General features: G+C 36.6%; 1 protein-coding gene across 1 annotated transcript; it reads left to right on the forward strand.

The window, feature by feature from the left end:
• FBXO8 (F-box protein 8) lies at window positions 1–13921 on the forward strand. The gene is made up of 6 exons (XM_062492843.1): window positions 1–168; window positions 1726–2062; window positions 4227–4353; window positions 11088–11206; window positions 12554–12750; window positions 13527–13921. The coding sequence occupies exons 2-6, from the start codon at window positions 1734–1736 to the stop codon at window positions 13712–13714; spliced, it is 960 nt and encodes a 319-aa protein (XP_062348827.1). The 5' UTR covers window positions 1–168; window positions 1726–1733; the 3' UTR covers window positions 13715–13921.
• Window positions 13922–17090: the final 3169 nt, after the last annotated feature.

Here is a 17090-nt window from a genome sequence, read left to right on the forward strand (position 1 = left end):
GGGGCGGCGGCGGCGGCGGCGGGCTCGGCCTCCCTGCCGAGGCTCCTTCCCTGGCCCTGCCCGCCCGTCCCCGCCGCCGGGCCCGCGCAGCCCCTCCCGCCCGGCGCGACCCTCGCACGCAGGCGGGCCGGGCTCGTCGCGGCGGCGGTTGGAGCCGAGCTGGCACAGGTGGGGCCCGCGGGTGTCCCGGCGCGGACGCGCGGGCGGACGGACGGACGGGCGGGCGGCACGGCCAGTCGGCAGCTGGGGCTCCGGGAGCGGCACCCGCCGGGCCGGGTCCCGGTGCCGCTCTGCGCGGCTGCCGAGCTTCTCGGGACGCGGTGCGGCCTGGGCAGCTTCGGCCCTCGGGTCCCCGGGGTGGCTCTGGGCCTGCGGGACGGGCCGTGCCTCCTCCCGCCAGCCTGGTTGCCCGGAGTCGCGTCTGAAGGGCTTTCGCGTGATGGAGGGACCGGCAGGCCTCGGTTGCAATGCAGTTGCTGTGAACGAAGCTTTTGCCTCAGTACGCTTACATCGAAGGAAGGAACATTTTCCTGTTGGGATAATTGTGGCTGCAAAGCAGCAGCTGTAGGGCTCAGTTACCATGAAGTGTAGAGTGCTTGTATCTAGAGCGCGTGTTATTTTTTTTTAGTGAAGTAGAATCCAGTGCTAATGCAACATTAATCTAGATTACTTTTAGCATCCTATCACGCTTGTCAACACTGCAAAAGAATTCGTTATGTAGTCACCAAGTAACATGAGGAGGACACGATTAGAATTTAAATCAGACTTTGATAGATAGCAGACAGAGCTAGAGAAGATCAGCAATTTATAAACAAGCTTGATGTTATTTTTATTGTGGTGGTTACTACAGCCAAGCTATCAAGAGGTTTCAATTACTAGGTAAAATTATGTTACTAGAGGTTTGAAAACATTTCAGTGGCATACTGAACCTGAAGATTTAAAGTATATGTTCAAAATAATTTAAAAATACAGCTTTTGACACTGTTACTTGAAAGGCTCTTTAACAATGGGTTTGCTCATCACTTATGATGGGCTCTGAAAGTATTCATCCTGGATTACTACAGAGCTGAAAGTAATTATGTGATTGGGAAAATTATGTGTTCCAACAAATGGCATATATGTTGCTGAATATACAAATAGCAGAGCTTGTGGATTTTCAGCAGCTGGTTCTATACTGGTTTAAATTCTGTCTCATTTTGTTTCTTCTGTGAAATTTCTTCAGGTGATCCTTAAAATAGCAAATATATTTTTAGGGGTTTTTTTACATTGCAGAAATACTTTTTACACTATTTCTGCATAGTATTCTCTGTATAAGTGTGTGAGTACCTTATTATCAAAGCTTTATGTAATGCTGCTAGGCAAGAAAGCTTGAAAAGATACTTATTCCTTTGTCTCTGAGCACTCAAAATTCTTACTGTGGCATAAAGTTTCTTAACTTGCATGGGATATAGATAATATTTGGTACTCTTTGAAGAAGCTTATTGTTAATTTTGTAGGTCTTCAAGCATGGAAACTTTTGAAAAAATCTTCTAGTTTTTTTAATGCGTTTTGTTTTCAGAATTTTTTTCAGTTCCCTCAAGCAGACTGGTTACTGGTCAGCATAACTGACAGAACTCGCTTTGTATCTATTCAGAACCGTCCTAAAATTTTACTTGTGTGCTGAGTCTGTCCTACAAATGTTTACAAATAGCTGTCAATGTCTAATTTGGATTTTACGTCCAACAGGCTCGCAGATGGGTCAGGGACTCTGGAGAATTGCTAGAAACCAGCAATTGCAGCAGCAAGGATACAGTGGACAAGGCTATCTCACCAGAGAGCATGGTAGGAGGATACCTGCTAACAGTGTTTCCAATACAAGCCATCGGAAGCAAGCCCAGGGAGGCATTGACATTTACCACCTGCTGAAGACAAGAAAATCTAAAGAGCAAGAAGGATTCATTAACCTGGAAATGTTGCCACCAGAGCTTAGTTTTACCATTTTGTCATACCTGAATGCAACTGATCTCTGTCTAGCATCATGTGTCTGGCAGGATCTTGCTAATGATGAGCTCCTCTGGCAAGGGTAAGCACAAAAAAAGAAGTATCAGCTGGACATAGTCAAAAGTGTTAGATTTTAAATTTGTCTCAGCGAGTGCTTTTTGTCTTTCTAACCCCAGCAAAGGTTTCCTAAGTTAAATGAAATTGATATAAAGGAAACATATATCGTTTAAAAATGTGTTATTCTGGATTTCTAATTAGTTTGGGGTATTGCTGGAGATTACTACATACACAAGTGTGCTTGGCACAAGTATACACGTGTATTATACAACCGATGTTTGAGATAGCATGGGGTAAAAACAGGGACTTGTCTTCACTTTTCTGTTAGCTCAAAGTGTATCTCAGGTGTTTGTTTCATTACTCCTCTGAACTTCCAACAGTTGTCTAGCTTAAGCAAGCAAACTTATTCAGCCGAACTTCAGAATGAAGAGGAGAACTCATGTACTGCACTTATAGCAGCTTAGGTGTATCTTCATTGGAAGATGGTCTTGGAGGGAGAAAAGAAAAGGTCGTTTTTTCTGAAGTGAAATTTCTTCAGCCTAACACTTGAAACACATTTATGTATAACATATGCAGAATTTGTATGTCTGAGAAATAAATAAAGGAATATTGTTTCAGGTAAAATAGTGTAATATCAAAATGTAATTAACATATTCTTTGGTGTTTTATGTTTTACAGCACTAGGAAAGACTCATGAAATCATATTTATCTTTAGAGTAGATGGTCAGCAGAACTTGTAACTACTTCCACAACATTTTCTTCTCTCTTAACAGACAGTGTTAAGTGCTACACTGCTAGTGTAGCAGTTGGGTTGCTGTTCAGGTTGTTTGTTTTCCTTTCATTATGCTCTACATCCCTTTCTCTCCTCATCTATTTCCTTGTGCTGCTGCATTTGAATTAAGCAGCTTCCCTTCCTATCATGCTTTTGAATCTAGCAAAAGGATAATGGAGGATAACTTCTTATTCACAGTTGTCCTGCTGTTGGGGACTGTTACATTGACAGGAAACAGAAATTCTAGTGAAGGATACCAGTGAGCTTCTAAGTTTATCAATATGCATTGTACTGTGCTCAGTTCTTGGTATCAAACCCACCCTAAATACAAATAAATTCCCTAGACCAAAGCTTGAAGATACTAGAGCTTCTTAATTGCATGCAGTATATATTCTTAACATGTGGGGTGGAAATACATATTTTCCTTGGAAGTTCATTCTGGGAAGCAGTTCAGTCATTTTTCATGAAGTCTTTTCCAAATAATGCATTCGTACCACATTTATTTTGGTAATGAAAATGTGTCCTGATTTAGCAATAAATAAAAATCTCAATTAGCATCATCTCTGTAAAAATCTTTACTATTCCACACATGTAAGGGTGTGTTTAAGCTTTGGCAACTACTATGGTTGCAGTTCCAGACTCAGTCCAAATAAGACATAGGTTCCAGAATTGAAACCAAAAATCTTTGCCATGTTTCCAGTGACTGCCTGCTGGGTTCTAAACATTGTTCCTAAGTAGTTACAGGGAAGGTGTGTTGAAGCAGAACTACCTGTTCAATAAGGTCTCTAGAGTGTGCAGAAAAGGAATTGCTGATGGTATCATCAAAGAAACTGAGATATGGAATCAGAGTGGGAAAAAAGGGAAAGAAGCTGAAAAGTTATAGAAGATAGAGAAGGATGGGGCTGGATCTAGTCATTAGGACTGGCCACTTAGGACAAAAGGAAGAAGAGTTGGGTGAAGAAGGACAGATAGGGAAAGTGCAGAATAAATGGCATAATTTTGTGCAGATATGGTGTCCAATTCACACCTTACAAGCAAGAGGCATAGAAGGGGCACAAGAAAAGAAAAAAAATGGTTTAATCTGTCATAGTGCCGCAGGAGAAAAACTTGTCACTTGTCACTGTTCTCCAGTGCTCAGGTTCTAGGAGTGCCAGAGATTTTTCCTCTGTGGTTGTCATGATGCCACCTACTGGGGTATATTTTGAGGTTGCACTCAAATACACTAAAACCTCTTAATCATGTAGTTGAAGATTTTAGAAAAACACGGCAAAAGACTTAATAACTGTTACAACAACCTACTTCTAACTTTTCCTATGATTTGAATATTTAGCTTTGCAGTGTTGATTACATTTTGCTTCTGTAAAATCCATTAAATTCAGAAAGGAATTTTTATAATAGATTAATTCTATTTTCATAGGTTGTGCAAATCCACTTGGGGTCACTGTTCTATATACAATAAGAATCCGCCTCTAGGATTTTCTTTTAGAAAATTGTATATGCAGCTAGATGAGGGCAGTCTCACCTTTAATGCCAACCCTGATGAGGTAAGTGAACTGTTGCTGACAGTAATAAGCAATAATTGTGATTGTTTTGATATTTATAGCCATATAAAACCAAGGTTTTACTAGGTGTTTGTTTTGGTTTTTTTTCTGTAAGGATGGTTAATACAGCCATATTCTGGTCTTCTTTTGAATATTGTACCTGTGTACACCATTTACATGATTTACCTGTTAAGTGTTCTGTACACTTCTGTGGATGCCAGAAATTCAAAACCACGTATTAACTTAGGAACAAAGCAGATAACTTCACTGAAGAGGCAGTGGTGAATTTTAAGAGCAATGAGCTTGCATCAATAAAAATGTTAAAATGCAGAGTATGAGTTGGGTTCCACTTTAGGCAAAGCAGAATGAGGTTTAAAGTCCAATTACTTTTGTGATAATCACATTTTCTTGTAGGGCATTTTTACCCATTTCCACTATCAAGGAGCAAATTGTGAAATATAAAAAAGATCTACTGCTGAACTGTCCTGAAGATCAGATTTATTTAATTTCTGTGGGTGTTTGTTGTACAGAATCTTTCCTTATAGAACAACATAAAATTTATCTTCCAAAAAAGAAAATCCCTTGTCAAACTGAAAGGTTTCCATTTATAAGTTCATGTAACTGGAAAAGTCAGTTTCTGCTTTCAGTCTGTCACCTTTCAAAAAGGAAAACAATTTGAGAGTAGACAGCTTTTGCCTGGGAGATAGACAGTTAATGCCCAAGTGACAGAGACAATCTTTTGTGTATGAAACGAGACTCCTGCTTCATGTTTCCTAGGAAAAGAGTGTACACAGTACTGAACAAAAATGCTGTTAACTTCCTGCATATAGTTGCAAATACATGTGGAAGTGGTAATTGAATAAATCCAAAGTAGAAAAAGGACTGAGATACGAAAAGAAACACTTCTAGAAGCAAATTTCACTTATCTGATATGATATAGAAAGTGTGAACTTGTGACCATGGGGTAAAATAATAAAGCAGTTCTATGAATCATTGCAATAATATGATTTCATTTAAGTTCTTGCTTTATCTCATACTCTGTTTGATTAGGAGACCATTACTTTTATCAGTCACAAATAGAGTACTTTGTAATTTCTCTGGTAGAACTCTGCCTTGAAGTCTGATACACAGCATCAAGACATCAGCACCTGGCCACTTGAGCGATTAGTATTGTTTTTCTGCAGAATTTTTCCAAATTTAGTAATAAATGTGAAAGTTTTCAAATGAGATGCAATATTTAGGTAACTTACATTTTTTCAGTAATATATCAAGTATATTGCTACTAGCATTGTCCGTCTAAACTTTTCTTTGTATTTCAGTTTTTTTAACATATTTTTTCACTTAACTATCTCAGTTTATAATGTGCCATTATATTTCAACCTTATTTAAAGTAATCTTGGTGTGTTTAAAGCATTTGGAGCCTTCAGAAAAGTCAATTAATTGAAGATTATTTTTTAAAGGAGATTAAGATCTGCAAATTAGAGCTAATTTACAGCATACCTTAATTAGGTATTAACTTTATTATGTGACTCTTGGTTTTTCGTTATGGTTATATTTTACAATGGAAGTGTAACACTCTGCTTCAATGAGAGATGAGAACCTCAGGGTATCTCCTAAGGGCTCTGTTCCTCTCTCCCTGTGGAGCACCGTAGCCTGGTAGGAATCACTCAGGGGCTGAGTTTCAGGAGAATTCACAAATACTATTGCTTTTACTGTTTACAACTGTGATATTGGCAGAATTATTTTTATTATTATAAGGACACTGTGACTGGAACATATGATATGACATTCCACTATTAAAAATTTTTTCTCCGAATTTCCTGCCAAACTCTGCTTTACATTTGATAACAGACCTGATCAAATTACTATAAAAATAAGAATACTTACAGCCACAGGAGCAAGATTCTCCAAAGGACACCGCCCATGTCATGAAAATGGGTAACCAGGCTCCACAGCAACAGCTCCAGAGCTAGCGGTGGCTCACGGGGTAGGGAAGAGCATCTACACACTTTGTGGTAGGATTCTCTGGTTAGCCATTGTTGTGTGCATGGTGTTGTGATATCTGCTGTAATTGAACGTGTTGATTGTGTGCATGAGCTTGCATAATTCATAGTAGGTGCTCACATTCTGCTGAAAGGATGTGCCTAAACACATGACATATAATCTGAAAAAGAAAAGCTCCGGTGCATGTTTGGGTTGGGTTTTGGGGGTTTTTTTGGTTGGTTGGTTGGTTGGTTTTCGTTTTTTTTTCACGTGGCACCACCATTGTAGCCAAGATTTTGGAACCCGGTTTTTGTTGTTCCTTTGGAGAGAGGGGATGGTTTAGTGTTAGTATTAGCATTTGAATGTAAATATCATGTGGTTTAATCTGCCCACCTGGTTTTTGCTGTATTTTATTTTAAAGAGTCTATGCTGTATGTGAAATGTTTCTCATGCAGTGCTCATTTCATCTCGTGTGCTTATGACTGAGAATTTGTAAGCAACCAGAAGTTACTTCCCATTGTTTTGTATCCAGTTTCTAACTCTCTACAAAATATTTTGTCAAGCTTATTACGTGGATCAATGCTATGTAGCTAAAATTAAAACTGAAGGTACAGACAAGAATCTTTTGGCCAGGAAAGAAGATCTGTTTTTTTGTTTCATCCTTAATGGTTCTAACGGATCTATTTAATAGCATTTATTTTTATGGACCTTCTGGAATCTGTACTGTGCCAAAAGTAACTTTCTTCAGTGAGGTCAGGATTTCCTTTATGTAGCATAATAATAAAGTACAGTAAGACAGTGCTTATACTAAGCCTGTCTTTCCACTCTTCTGATTGTCTCATTCTACAAGCTGCCCTTAATTTTTGACAGGGAGGCCAGATTTTACTGACCTTTTCCTGGTTATAAATTGTTAGCCACTTGTATAAAGTGACATTACCTGACTTTTTAATTATAGATAGTCTGTAGATGATGGAATGTTTACTGTGCTGTATTTCTAATCAGAGTTTTTTTTAACTTACCCTGTTTCATAGCAAAACCAATTTTGAGCAAACCAATTTTGAGATGTGACTTATGGTTTGAGGAATATTATAAGTATGTGTATGTTGTAAAGAAATTCTTCTGTGATTTATCAAAATAGTTGGAAAGGAACACTGAACTGAAACCTTTTGATAATTCTACATTAAAATCAGAGTGGTTTAAACTTGTGAATTATTAGTTGTGGAATTCTGCATAACATGAAAAATAATCCACATTCTATTTGCAATTTCTGCCATCATAAGTTTGTATCACTGAGACTGTATTTTAAAGACATACAGTGAAGGAGACACTGCTTGAAATATATGTTAGGTATTGTGTCCACTTTTGTCACGAAATGACTTGATTTGTAACTTAGTAAAAGAGTCATAAAAATTTGCATTATACAGTATCTAATCAATACTCTGCATTGTTCCAGAAAATGCACCATTAGATATTTTAAGACAGTGTACTTCCCAAGAAAAATGGGAATAATAATACGTCTACTTATTATTCACTAAAAGTGTTAGGGTTACCTAGAATCACCAACAGAATTTGAGACCCTACTATACTAGATATTGATTCTAAAATTTCTGTGCTGTTAGCTTAGGATGTGTCTGGTTTCATTTTGTCTCCATATCTAAACAGAGGTGTCAAAGGCCACTGCTAGTTTTGATGTTGACTGCTGTACTGAAAGTACTCTTAGCAAAGAAGATAGTCAATGCAGAAATTGAATCAACAGTGAAAAGGAAAAGTTTTCCATTTTAGAGATCCTGTATGAATATAAACAAATCCAAAGGCTATTGGAAACAGGTAGAAAACAAGCAAGGAGTGTCAGTGCTGTAATAGAATAGGCTGGCAAAACAAGCATTGTGTGCTGGGAAAAAAAAAACAACAACTGTAAAAACTAACATACTGAAATACAACAAATGGCTTTTGTTGTTACTGTTAGTCTATATTTAAATTGTTGTTTGCATATGTAATTTGGATCAACGTTTCCATACATTAATATTTTATCCAGAGCTCTCTGAAATTCAGAGATAGCATGCTGTCCACAGAGGCAAAGTTTAAGGCATCTTTCCTAATTCTCCAATGCTAGGAACATTATATATTCTGAATCAGAATTTAGAAACTACGGTATGTGTTCACTCTTCAATGTTTCCCTAGTGTTAAAAAGGCCTCTTCAGAGCTGTAGGTCATGGCAAAGAGCAGCCTACCTGACTGCAGTCAAATGTTTCCTAAGAGAATCACCAGCTGACTGATAAATAATCTTAGTATAGGTTTTAATAGTGTGTAGGGCTGCTTATTTCAGCTAGTATATATGCCACAAGCAGCCATTTTAGCTACCAAGAGTGATTTATTTGAAGCAAGGGTTCTGAGAGGTTTTCAAGGTAGTATTTACAGTGTTACGAAAAACAGATTCAGTGATGTGCTGTAAATCTTGTAAATAAATTTCATTTGCTGTGAGACAGAATTTAAGAACTTAAAAGAGAAATCAGGCTTCTACTGTTGCAAAATATTTTTGATAGTTTAGGATGAAATAAAAAGCAACTAAAAACAGTGGCATGTGGTGAAGTATATTTTATTTATACCCTGTTTGCTTGTGAAGGAGTTTAGGAATATGCATTCAACAGAGGAAGTTACTTTCAAGCATTATGTGTGGTGTTGGGGAAAAAGCAATTAGAGATTGAGAATAATAATGCAAAGACTTTGTAGCCTATCAGGTGGAGATACTACATTGGGTTGCGAGCAAGGGCATGAGAAAGAAACTGCAGCATTTACTGTCACAGAGACACAAACCCACTGTCTATCTTAAAGAAGGTATCATTTCCCTCCTGCCTCTTCTATGTCGTGCTAGGTGTTCTCTGGATATGTTGCAGAAGTGTTTGTTAATTGCAGCAGATGTGCTACTCAAGGCTTCCTCGCCAGGCTTCAGTTTGTATTACCTTAAGCTAATACTTCTTCCTGAAACAAACATAAATCTCATTAACTTGGGATATATGTAAAGGAGATATTCTGCTGCTCATTTTACATAAATTGCCAGAATCCTTATTGTTAACTCCCATTTATAATTTCTTATTTAGCTCTGGTTCAAGAAATTACTTAGCAATAAATTGTCCATCCATATTATGGGCAAACTTAAATATGATCTAATTTTGACTGAAATGCAAACTGATAGAGCAATACATGTTTCATTGTCATTCTAAATACAGATTTTTCTTAAAATTGGGGTGTAACACTGCTAGATTTTTTTTTGTTTTACCTAAAAACCTTTATATTTTTATTTATTTTTATAAACCATTATTTTAACAAAACAAACGTATCTTGATTAGCTACTATTTTCTATAAATATATAAGCAAAATCTGTGGATGGGTAAAAATAGCTAGTTCATATTACATGTTTCTTGGCTTTTAAGTTGTGTTCTTATATGCTAACTATTTTTATGCTTGATGCAACTAAGACTTTGCTTTAGTAAGCCACTTCACAAAATGTTCCAAACCTGCACTCAGTCCTTAATTTGTTTTTCACACAAAATTGAAGAGCACTGGAAAATTTAGTTTATACACTGAATGACATGTTGCCCCTAGGTCTTTTTAGCTGTAATGTAAACACAGAGGGCAGACTTAAAAAATATTGTGAAGTTTGATATCAGAAGATTTATGAAAATATATTTCAGAAATATTTTAAAGGTGGTTTAGGTTGTGGCCTTGGTACGTTATTCTATGCAGAAATGCACTGTCCTACTCATTTTACATTTTAACCTAATTTTGACTATACTCAAGATCTGTTGTATTTAACTATTGCAACACTTCGTAACAAATGCTGAGAACTGCTCCCAGCCCCTGCCAAATTGAATCAGAACTTGGTTAGTTATTCTCAGGGTTAAAATTTTGCTAAACTTAGTTGGAAAGTGTGAACATTTTTAAAATTCATTAGTTGGGTTTTGATTTCTGAGATTGTAAGGAAAATATTTGTATGCATTGCGATATTTCAATGACCAGAGAGAATCCAGAATATCACTGAAATACTTTAAATTTTTCATGTTTATTCTATAAGAAATGTGTGCTTGGTCAAAGTGTAAAATTCTGGAAATCATAATGAGTATTAATTATACACAATTCTGTATTTTTAAGCTATTTTTATGTTAGACATAGTGTTCTTATTTATGTGTATGCGTATTTATTTATATATGTTGATACTTATCTATGCTTTGAAATCAGCGTGCTTGTGTTTCTTTGCATTATTACACATTTAAACAAATGCATTTAATGCATCTATTTGAATGTGATACATTGTATACATGTGAGAACATTCCTGTTTTAATGAAAGATGTTGAAGACTAAACACATTATGGCTAAGATTTTCTTATTTGCAAAAGTTATGAAATTACCAGTTATGATCCTTGCAACATTTTAAATACTATTACAAAACTATAAAAAGCAAAATACTGATAAAGAAATTATTAAAGAGCCACCATGCTCACTATGGGGTTCATAATTTAAAATTTTCTATGATTGTATGTAAAATCTCAACCATAACACTAAATTGTTTTTTGCATTTGATTTATAATTTTAGAGTGTATTCTGCATGTTGAAATATGATTTAGAGGAGGAGGAATCATTCTGAAAAACAAACCAGTTAATTTGTAGGATTGTATTCCTACTTTGTGAAGTACATACAATACTTGTTCCTAAATACATTATGAAGATTAAACATATGTGCATATATTTTATCTCAGGGAGTCCACTACTTTATGTCCAAAGGCATACTAGATGATTCACCGAAAGAAATAGCTAAATTTATCTTTTGCACAAGAACACTGAATTGGAAGAAGCTGAGAATCTACCTTGACGAAAGGTAATTCAAATTTCTCTGGTTCTCCTAAATCTGAACAGTTACTCAGTTCAAATATATATGTGACTGTAACACTTAATAAGAATCCCTAAAAATACCACCTATAAATAACAAATCTCACATCCTCACAAAATCTTACATAGATATTTGGCTGCTTTTTCTTGACTTGATGGGGTTTTTCCCTTTCATAAGGCTGTTACTCAGAAAAAGTAGTTCTCACTTTGCTAAGGGATGATAGCTTTTTAACTAATGTTGAACCATCTAACCATTGCTTGGTTGTCTGATATTTCTTGATTGGAAGTTACACACACTTCCTGAGATGGAAGGGAGCATCCTCTTGGAGGAATCAGGAGCTGCAGAAGGGAACACTGTCCCTGCTGTAGCGTGCTATTCTGTCTCCACAGTGCTTTCTCATGCCATCAGGTTGGGGTAGGGCAGTATCCTGAAGGAGAAGGAGAATAGTAACTGCACCTGAATAGGAAGAACAGAGGGCCAACTGTACTTCTAGCAGGAATCCTCTCCTGCTTCCCATCCTCTTCAGCCTGTACTACAAGGAATAAAAGAAGTCTGTAGTGTTATCATCACTGGCAGTCCTGTGCTGTAAATCTTCAGATGTATCAATTTTTTTGACAATAATAAAAAAGCAAAACCATTTAATGGATGAGATTGGAAGTTAATGTTAGCAGCTCCTACTGCCATTTATCTTCCCTTCATAAACAGTATAATCAGACACTAAAAATAGAAGCTAGTTTTCTAAAAGTTGAAACTCACAAGCAAGGTAAAAATCAGGTTAAACATAGGAGAATATTCTTAGGTTCACTTCAAACTTGATTCCAAATTTTTTTCAACTGTCTTTTGCACATCTGGTAGTATAGGTGTGGTCTGACTCTTTTATATGTGTCTGTGTTCACTGCAAAACACTTGAGAACATCACACCCTGATGGACTTCCATGAGCAAATTTTGCCTAGCTGAAGCCTGGTTTGAACAAGATGCTCCTGTAACAGCTTCTGCTTAGGCATCAAAATGTGTAGCATGCATGAATCTATTCCTTTTACTGTCTTTTTTAATGGTTTTGTCACAGTTTAAAGGAAGCAAAGCCTCCGTATAGACCTTGATTGAATATACATACAAGCTTTGAGTTCTGATTCATGTATGTTTTTATAGTGTTTGGCTACAAATAGGCAAAGAACATGTGTTTATATTTTCTTTGTTCTGTTAGTGATAATTTTGCCTTTTAGCATAAACAAAAGCTCATAGTATTTTAAAGCTTTATTTTTAAAATACACATATTTTCATATTTAAACAGTTAAAATAAACTTTTTAAATAATATGGGTTTTTGTTCTGGCAGGAGAGATGTTTTGGATGACCTTGTGACGCTGCACAACTTCAGAAATCAGTTCTTGCCAAATGCACTGAGAGAGTTCTTCAGACACATCCATGCTCCTGAGGAGCGTGGGGAGTACCTTGAAACTCTCATAACAAAGTTCTCTCACAGATTCTGTGCTTGTAATCCTGATTTGATGAGAGAGCTTGGCCTTAGCCCTGGTAAGCAAAAATGAGAAGTGGATCAGTCTGTATACTTCTGGATGATGCTACTGTTTATGAGAGCTTTAAAATCAGCACCTAAACAAGTATTTCTGGAAGCACAAAATGGTTCAGTATAAAGTCATCATTCCACTTGGGTTGAACAAAAAAAAAAAAAAAAACAAAAACAAGCCAAACGTATGGATTCTTTTTGTAGCTGATTAGCTGGGTTTATTTCCGTGTTATCTTTCCTTCATTTTTGTCTGTACTTTGAGCTTTTCACTTTTCTGAAGTTCATCTTGCAGTCATACATACTTAACATTTTACCTTGTGGGTACTCTCACAGAAATGAAAGGGAATATTGGGCTGCATTCAAGTCAGCAAGCATTTCTAATTGGTTGGGGGAGACAGTTCTCAGCAGTGGAACTGCTTGCATATTTAAAAGATAAGCTTTTGCAGGATGTTGGCTTTAGTTTACACAAACTTCAAGAATCTGTTTAAATGAAAATGTATAAAGCCTTTAGTGGGTTTTGGATTGTGTAGAAATATTAAGAGATTTGTAAATTCTCATCTGGCACTGTGCTGACATTATTACTTTGAAAGTTGCTATATTAAATTTTATTTCACTGGGATACCTTTCTGAGTAGTTGTGTGTATATTATATATGTTTTATATATATATAAAATTATGAGACTAGATGATAAAGACCATAAGGTTCTTTTCTTAGACTGGGAAAAATACTTTTAATGATGACCGTTTCTTTTTTAAACTTTTTTTATTTATTCTCTCTTGTCTAGATGCAGTGTATGTACTGTGTTACTCTTTGATTCTACTTTCGATTGATCTAACAAGCCCTCACGTGAAGAACAAAATGTCAAAGAGAGAATTCATCCGAAATACGCGACGAGCTGCACAGAATATTAGTGAAGATTTTGTAGGGCACCTTTATGACAACATCTACCTTATTGGCCACGTGGCTGCCTAAAAGCACAATTTGCTAGCACTTAAAATTTGTAATTTTCAAAAACTGCATCAATTCAAGATATTAATTATTTTGTAGAGATGGGGGTTATTTTAGTGCTGGTCATTCTAACCTCTGTATGCAATCAAAGTTTGTGTGTGTAAGTGTGTGTATGTGTAAACTACCTTTTCTATCTATTTACTGTGGGAACAGAAGGATTTTTTTTAGTTTTGCACAAAACAATGCCATTAGTCTGACACAGCCATTCATGAATGTTAAACTGACATTACAATCTAAGCTGAAAAAGTGGTGAATTTGTGCATTAGATCTGCTTGAAACTTTAATAAGTTCATTCTTTTTAGAATACCATGTAATGTGTATATATTTAACTAAAGAGATTTATAATCATAATTATTTTATTGTAAAGTATTTTAACTAAAATTTCTCCTTTTATCTCTTAAATTAGCGTTTGACTTTCGTTTGCATTTTTTTACAATGCTGACTACCTCAGATACTTAAGTTAGAGGAACATTGGTCTGAATACTACAATAAAGTTTATTCTAGGAGATGATGTAACACTTGTAAAATATTTAAGATGGCATTTTATACTATATTTATTAACTCGAATTAGCATGTTACCAATCTGCTATTCACTCAGTTTTAAATATTGCAGGCTCTATTTTAGATGAACCCTGATGCCATACAGGGGTAGCCAGGGGAAATCATGCAGCGTGCAGAGAGGTTTACATTATTAACATACATAATCTATTTTGCAGATACTGGTTTTTGGGAAACAGGGCAACTACAATAATCTATTCAGTGCAGTAGGCAAGAAAAAACTCTGAACAGAGAAAGTGGTAGGAGTGAGTAAAGTGTTGCTGCTTTCAACTGGTTCCCTCAGTCTGGAAGTGTCAATGATGGAAATGCCTTGGCAAATGTGTACCAGATGACTCGTTGCTAAAGCTGTTAAAAACTGACAGTGCAAGATTAGAGCAGTGACTGTGCAGGGTTGGAGAGCTTTTCAGAGTCAGATACTGAATTACTTTCTAAGTCGGTCATGTAGCCAGATTTTAAACAGCTCTAAATTTGTGGAAATACTTCAAAAATTACTTGGTCAGGTTGTGTCTTGATATTTTCTCAAGTGTGGAGAATATTAGCAGTGGAACTGCTGTGCATGTGCAGGAATTGAATAAGGATTTGCCTAGTTTTTGTTCAGACAGTCGCAGAGCAGTGCTTTTGTTAAGTTGACATAACTTGTAGTTGAAGTGAGAGCTGTTCCTGATTGTTTGTTTACATAATATTCAGCTATCAGTAGCATCTAGATATAACATGGTAACAAGTATATTTCTTCTTTTTCTTTACCGTACCGTGAGGTGAGGTGGGAATGTATTCGTAATCTGTAAAACAGAACTAATCTGAGTTTTTCTGTAGAAAATCGGTTGCGGAGCCAAGAATTTAGTTCAGGAATGACCCCTCACAGCCATGCACTTTGCCTATGATGCTGTTTTCTGTTTGGTACCTCGGGAGCGTTATGTTTAAGATGTGAGAAGGACAGTCCATACAAGTGCTACAAAAATCATGGGAAAATAAAGATGTAGCTATTACTGCTATTTAAAGTGTTTATAACTCTGCTCCACAAACCGAAATGCATGCGGAAAAAGTACTTTTTTATGACATTACCTTTAATCACGCGTAAATGCCATTGCATTTATGTAGCATACACAGCCAAAGCCAGGAGCCAGCAGTATTGCAGCTGTGTTCAGACAAGTTTACAGTCTCACCTGCCTTGCTCAGGATAACTACTCTTCACCCAGTGTTTCATGTATTGCAGAAAGTCCAAGGATGCGTTCCTCAGTGGTCAGTTAATCTCAAGCACAGATTAAGAGTTTATGGTACAGTGTGGAGCTTTGTTTAGGGCACAGGTTTCTGTTCCTGTATTACAGGGAAAAAAAATGAAAACTTTTAATGTAATTTGTTAAACTAACAATAAAGGACAAGTGTCTCTGGGCTCTTAAAAGTGGTCTGGAGACAGCAGAATATAGTTTTCTAAGGAACACTCCTCAGAGGTTACACACTTTAAAAGAATTCAGTGAATTTTGAAATTAGAACTTTTCTTGTTAGGAAATATTTTCTCCTCAAACCACAAATGCAGAGCAAGGCTTAATTCTCTTCTGACTTATGCTTAGGTTGACAGTAGTGATACTGGTGTTGATTTTGCGCTAGTAAGAGAGTATGAAGTGTTAGTCCACATTTCTCTTAATTTCCAGTTACCCTGATAGAAAGCAAAGCCTTCAGACAGACAGAACATGTTTTTTTCTGGAATAGATGAGTACATCTATTAGCAAGATTTAGAAAACTTGAGCCAATGTAGCAGCCAAGAAGATAAATTAGAAACAGGATGATACAATTCAAGTTTCCATAAGATAAGTCCAGGGGAAAAGAAAACAAAACCCTAATGACATGCAGTTAACAGCATCTGATCTTCACAACAGTATTTGAACAGTGTTAGAGGATTAGTAGCCAGCTCAGGCTGTACATTATGTTACTAACACAGAGTGGAGCAGGAAACAGCAAACACAGCATGCCAAGTGTGAATTCCCTCAGAGGCAACCACGAAAGAACTAATTAATATGGACATTTCTTCTGTCCTTTTTCCAGTTTGAGTCTAGTCTAAAGTGGCTGAGAAGTAATTTTTTGCATTTTAGCAATCTAGACTATACATGAAATTAAACAATTTTATGTCTTAAAAGAAGAAAAAAAGTCTTAATCAGGTGTAATAGTACTCTTAAAAAGTGACAAAAATTGTCTTGGTTGTCCTCCGAAACACTTTAAGAAGCACAGTTTTGCGCAGTGTTTTCTTCAATGCACTTGATGTCTCCATGCACATTTTAAAATAATAAAATAATGATGCTTTATTGATCCAGGTGTCACTAAATGATGGGGTGTGGAAATAGCTACTTGATCAAGCACTTCAGAAGGCTTAGATAGAGGGTCTCAAGCCAAATTACATGGTCATACTTACAACTGCAAAGTGACTCCGAAGCTATTGTGATTCTACCACTGTATGTCCTTTGAACTTTGGCCACGTGGTGTTGCCTTAATTCTTAACTGTATACACTGTACACAGCCCTGAAGGAAGAAGTGAGCCTGCAGCCCATCCCCCTGCAAACACTCACTGTTCTGTCCTAAAAGACACTGGAATTGTTCTGAATGGCCATTTCTGAAAGTTTGGTAACTTCAGTGTACAATGATATGACAACAAAACTTTTCAGTTCCTGTCAGGAAAATGAGTGTACCTGTGTCCATGTAAAGTGTCACACAAATGCAGCTCATGTTTGCTTTTATTAAAGTCTGAGGCTCTGATTGCATTTATTGAAGGAATATGGCATATATTAGATAT

This window comes from Cinclus cinclus, chromosome 5 (assembly GCF_963662255.1).
Source record: "Cinclus cinclus chromosome 5, bCinCin1.1, whole genome shotgun sequence".
NCBI classification, from domain to species: domain Eukaryota; kingdom Metazoa; phylum Chordata; class Aves; order Passeriformes; family Cinclidae; genus Cinclus; species Cinclus cinclus.